This window comes from Gavialis gangeticus, unplaced genomic scaffold (genome assembly GCF_001723915.1).
Source record: "Gavialis gangeticus isolate Ggan-Ray unplaced genomic scaffold, GavGan_comp1, whole genome shotgun sequence".
Classification (NCBI taxonomy): domain Eukaryota; kingdom Metazoa; phylum Chordata; order Crocodylia; family Gavialidae; genus Gavialis; species Gavialis gangeticus.
In genome coordinates, this window is record NW_017728960.1 from 4154911 (window position 1) to 4160037 (window position 5127).

At 45.9% G+C, this 5127-nt stretch overlaps 1 protein-coding gene across 3 annotated transcripts in view; it reads right to left on the reverse strand.

Moving 5' to 3' along the window:
• The window catches only part of GON4L (gon-4 like), a 40692-nt gene extending 35576 nt beyond the window's left edge, over nucleotides 1-5116 (reverse strand). For 2 of the 3 annotated variants that reach the window (XM_019528139.1, XM_019528132.1), the window contains exons 1-4: nucleotides 4875-5075; nucleotides 3477-3695; nucleotides 2258-2454; nucleotides 419-493 (exon numbers count right to left, since the gene is read on the reverse strand). In XM_019528139.1, the coding sequence (XP_019383684.1) occupies nucleotides 419-493; nucleotides 2258-2454; nucleotides 3477-3567 (363 nt within the window). In that variant the 5' untranslated portion in view covers nucleotides 3568-3695; nucleotides 4875-5075. Of the gene's footprint in view, nucleotides 1-418; nucleotides 494-2257; nucleotides 2455-3476; nucleotides 3696-4874 lie in introns of all 3 variants that reach the window. The other variant, XM_019528150.1, reaches the window with a different exon arrangement.
• Between the last annotated feature and the right edge of the window lie 11 nt (nucleotides 5117-5127).

Below are 5127 nucleotides of genomic sequence, written 5' to 3' on the forward strand. Positions count from 1 at the left end.
CCCCATCTCAGCCGAGCCTGCCCCAGCCCCACCCCCTCCCTCACAGCGGAGATCTCTATCTGCCCCCGCCTCATGCCCCTTCCCTCACAACAGACTTACCAGCCCATGCTGCTCTCCAAGCCACCAGGCTGCGCTCCTGGCCACATGCATGCTGCGGCTGTGTGCACGTACAGGGCATTTACTGGCCACAATATCAGTCACATCGGGCAAAAAAAGGCAATTGCCGATACTCTTAATTTTCCCTATACTGGTGCCGATCCAATATCAAACCAATACATCAGTGTACCTCTAATTCTAATCCAACCTTTTCTCCATTCCCTCTCTGTAATATCAGATCATTACTAAAGCTTCATTACTGAGTATCCAAAGGCATAATGCATATGAACAGGTACGGACTGAATAAAAACCTCTTACTTACAAACATGGGTATATCTTCTGTCTCACTGATGGCTGCTTTCATCATGGCAACCACATGCTCATTTGTGATCACTTCCTGCAGAAACATAAATATTGGCTTTAACCGTCTCCTTTATACTCCTGTTGTAAAGCCTCCAACCTGAAATACCTTTGATAGAAAAGTGGGGGGATACCATCCTTTGACAATGCAATCTTAGCCTGGTCTAAAAACAAATCCAGAGAGGACTAAAAAATATTAAGTATCCCCTTGTGATAAAGAACAGATCCTACATTATATAAACAAACAATGTAAATTAAACCTATGAAAGTCTTTGCAACCAAAATAAGAATACAGAGCAATCTACACACAACTTGTTTTAAATCAGCTCTTTTCCCCTCACATACATAAAACTGAGTCACTGCAACACTAACACTCATTGATCTTGAGCATGGGAGGAAAAGCTGCTGTGAGGCACCACTATAGCAGTGGTGATCAACCTTGGGTCGGTGGGCCAGATCCAGTCTGCAGAGCCATGTCACCTGGGCTGGGAAGCTCCCCATGAGTCTGAAAATTTGGTATCACTGTTAATTGCCCTCAGAGCTGCAGCAATCAACACTGCCACTGCTTCCCTGCCAGTAAATCTGTGAACCTGTGGGAAGCCTTGCACTCTAGATGACATGGCCCAATGCACCAGAACACTGGATCAGGCCCACAGACTGACCCTATGCATAGGATCCAGCCCCATGTCATTCATCTAGCCTGCACAGCAAGAAACGCTGAACACCACTGCAACAGACAGTTTATATTTTAACCTTCACAAAACACATACATTGATAGCCTTGGAACTCTGCATACGGTATATCTTAATTCACTGCATGCCTTCTCCTAGGCAAATACATTACATCATTTCAGAGCAGGCTGCGTAGTACGACAGAAATACTTGGAAACGGAAAAACAAAAAGTTCATACGAAGTAAAAATGAGAAGTTAAGAAGAGCTCAAAGACAACAGACTCTAAATTCAGATTTTATAAGTAGATGGACAGAACGGGGTGCTGGGGGGAAAAAAGTAACTATGACATTAGCATTCTTACATGAGTACCGCGTAGCACACAAAGGCGAATTCACTACCTTATGACATCTACATAGTGACAACTGGTTAATTTGCCTGAAAGAGAAGCAGTGGTGGCCTTGGATCACTACACAGGGCAAGCACCCAAGAATGTTATTACTGCATTGCAAAAATGCAGAAAAGTAAACAGTACAATCTACTGTATTAATTTTCTCCAGTTAAGGAACCAAGCAGAACCTGAGCACAAATACTTCCCAACAGAATGAACCAATTCGCAAGCTGCTCTAGGTAACTAGAGAGATATGGCTCTTCTCCCCACTACAATTAAGCTTTCAATCATGATAAGCACTACGTTTCCCCAAATAGCTCCACCGGATATCTTGCATGACTAATAAGAAACCCAATCAACTTAGAAAACATGACATTTTGCCTTCACAATGTATATCCTCTTGTCCAACAGCATGTCTTGGTCCTGGCTGCATTGCACCATATTAGCACTACCACACCAGACAGTCTGCAAAAGAGCCTGCTATGAGAACTCAAGGATGAACATCTATTAGAAAAGCAATGCAACAAAGCCAGATCTAGGTAAATTGTGTATAGCACACAGTTCACCCATTCCTTCTCTTTACAGCATATCCTACAAGACGTGCTATCGAAAGGATCACTGTTTTCACTGTTTATGAAATCCAATGGTATGCTTAGGGATAATCTCAGACTAGCCAGTACTTTCTCAAGATGCTCCAGTTGCATTTCCTTTCCTACTACTCCCATCCCTCATCCCACTCACATGCAGGATATTCCGCACATTGACAACTGTCAGGTTGTGCTGTTTTGCTCCATCTTCCAAGGTGCGATCAAGGGCGTCATCTAGCCTGATGTCACAGCCCAACGACCCCTCCTCTTCTTGGCATTTCCCTTCCCGTTTTCGCTTGATTGCCTTCCTCTTTCTCTTCCTTCTTTCACCTTCCTCTCCACCTTGCTCCTCTGAAAATTAGTAATGAAAGATTCAGTTACAAAATACGTAACTCAATTAATATCAGTCTCACATTCAGGCAGTGGATCTTTATACTGAAGCTAGAATTCAGTAGATACCAATAGGTCTCAGCAGTTTTCCACTTGCTGATCAGGAACTGTGAATCACAGAAACCATCTCAGTATTCTGCCCTGCTCCTATGCATGCTGTGACTCTCTAACGGAGTGCCAAACACAATCCTTGAAAAAGATGGATTCTATAAATTGTGGTCTAGACTCTCATTGGGGGTGGTGCAGGCAGCTACCCTGGAGATCTTCAAAAGGAGGCTGGATGCACACTTTGCTGGGGTTATCAGCAGGCAGCAGCAGTGGGAGAGCCAGCTCCATGCTGCTTCTGCTGCAGCTGTTGAGGGAGGGAGCTGCAGACTAGGGTCCCTGGCTCCATAGTCCTGGCAGCTGGGGGCCCCCTCTGGCAGGGCTGGTGGGCAGGGGCTGTGGTGGGGGGCAAGAGGCATGAGTGAGGGCATACCCTCTTTTTGTGGGGGCTGTGGTGGGGGGCAAGAGGCACGAGTGGGGGCATACCCTCTTTTTGTGGGGGCGAGTGAGGGGCACAGGGGGTAGAGCTTTTAATTTTAATAACAGATTTTGGGGTTTTTAATCAGAGAATTTGTAATTTTTTTAAAATCACAGAAAACCAGGATCCCTGCTTATCAGATTCAATATACTTCAAACCTCCTTGTGCTGCTGACTCAGGGGAAAGGAATAAAATTGTTCCATCCTGTTCTCTTAGGACCCAAATATTAGTTAAGTGATCTAGAAAAGTTAGGAGATCAGTTCTGGTTACTTTTGAAACAGGTTATCAAGTGGCTCTCCACTGGAATTGGGCAGTCACTGTATTACAGTACAAAAACTGAATGCTCCACTCAAAATGATTACACCTGAATGTGGAGACCCCGGTCCAGCTTATTTGATTCCTTTCTGACATTCTAGTTCTCCTACATCACAAAGTCACCTATTCCTGGCATGATGCTCACCCAATGGAATAAACAGCCCAACATCCTCAACTTCTTCCTTTGTCTGCTGGTGCGGCTCACCAGCTCTGGAGTTCTTCAGTGGCTTGACCATGACAGAAGCTTTAAGTGCCAGCAGTGGACTTCTCCCTTGGGATGCTTGCTTTGAAGAATGGTTGTCACCTGGGTGAGGGTCTCTCTGCAAAATAACTTGCTCCTCTCTATGCAATTTAGGAGATTTGCCTGCAAATAGCATGTATTAACGTAATTTTGTTTAAGCTACTCCTTTCTAGTTATCTTTTCTCTTTACTTCTCTTTTACACAAGCCTGTGAGCCACAAACCCCAGAGTAACGCAAGACTCATAATCGTAAAGGAATCACAGTGTGAAGTTTTGAAGTCTCTCTTGCCAGTTCAGGTTAAAAAGCCAATTCTTATAATAAATTAGGAGAAAGGTACAATGCATCATAGCCAAGGGAGGCTCTTGAAAAAGAACAAGGTGGCTTCCTATTACAGGCACTTTCCAGAAGGAATTAATCTTTCATCATAGGCTGACAATTCATAAACAAGCCTCCAATAATATGAACCATTTAAAAGAAGGATGTTTAAACTTTGGCCAATGTTTGCATACCCCTAGCAAAATACTGAATTTTAAACATTAAATGTAAAAGATTACCGTGGCATTTTTTAAAACAGAACCCTGCATCCTCAAACAGCTGTCAAAATATTAATTCACACGATGGACTTCGTTACAAAAGCCATTACTAATCATAAAACTCACTGATGCAAGGTATATTGAAGCAAACCACTCAATATTGTAAAAGATTAGCTATAGGGAAAATAAGAACATTAGTTGCATTAGAAAAGATAAAAATGCATAAATAACAAAAAGCTTGATGTCTCACGACCCAAATCGACCTTTAATGACCTGATGTTAAGAAGAAACTGTCTTTGAAGCACCTGTTACTGGTGGAGGGCAGAGAAATCACTCAATGGTGACTTGTGGCAACAAGTTCCCATCAAAATGTATTTTGGGTCTGGTTTGAGATGCGCTGCCCTTCCCGTGTTATTAAAAAGCGGGGGGAGGGGGAGAAAAAAGCAATAGTTAAACTCTCTTTGGTTTCTTGCCCTTTCTTCTGGGGAGCGCCTACGTTTAACAACACGGAGAGGTATCTCCAAGAGGCAGGCTCTGCCTTAGCTCCTTCCGGCCACACAAATGCCCACCAACAAAACGTGTGCTGAACGCTCCCAATCGCATCCTCTGGTTTCCTACATTCGGGATCCCGCCCAAAGCGCCGGTGTCGCTGGGAGCTCACAGTGACACCTACAAGAGCGCAGCAAAACTAAACACGGGACGCAGGTTCCCGGGGGCAGGCGGGATCTCCTGCAGCCGCGGAAGCAGCAGCCGCCCAGAGACAACTCACCTCCTTCCGTGAGGTCTTGGGTGTGCACGTCCTCGAGACACTCCCCCCCGTCCCGAGCGGGGCCCCCGGGGAGTCTCCTCCCGCTCCTCAGGAGAGTCTCTGCGGGCTCCCGCCCGCCCCGGCGGGTCCACACTGGGGACGGCTCCTTTGCTGCCGGCGAGGGCCCGTGCTCGGCGCTTGCGGCAGCGGGGCCGCCCGGCGGTGCATCCAGCCTGTCCTGGGCATCCCCGCCTCGGCCCGGCCTGGCGCGGCC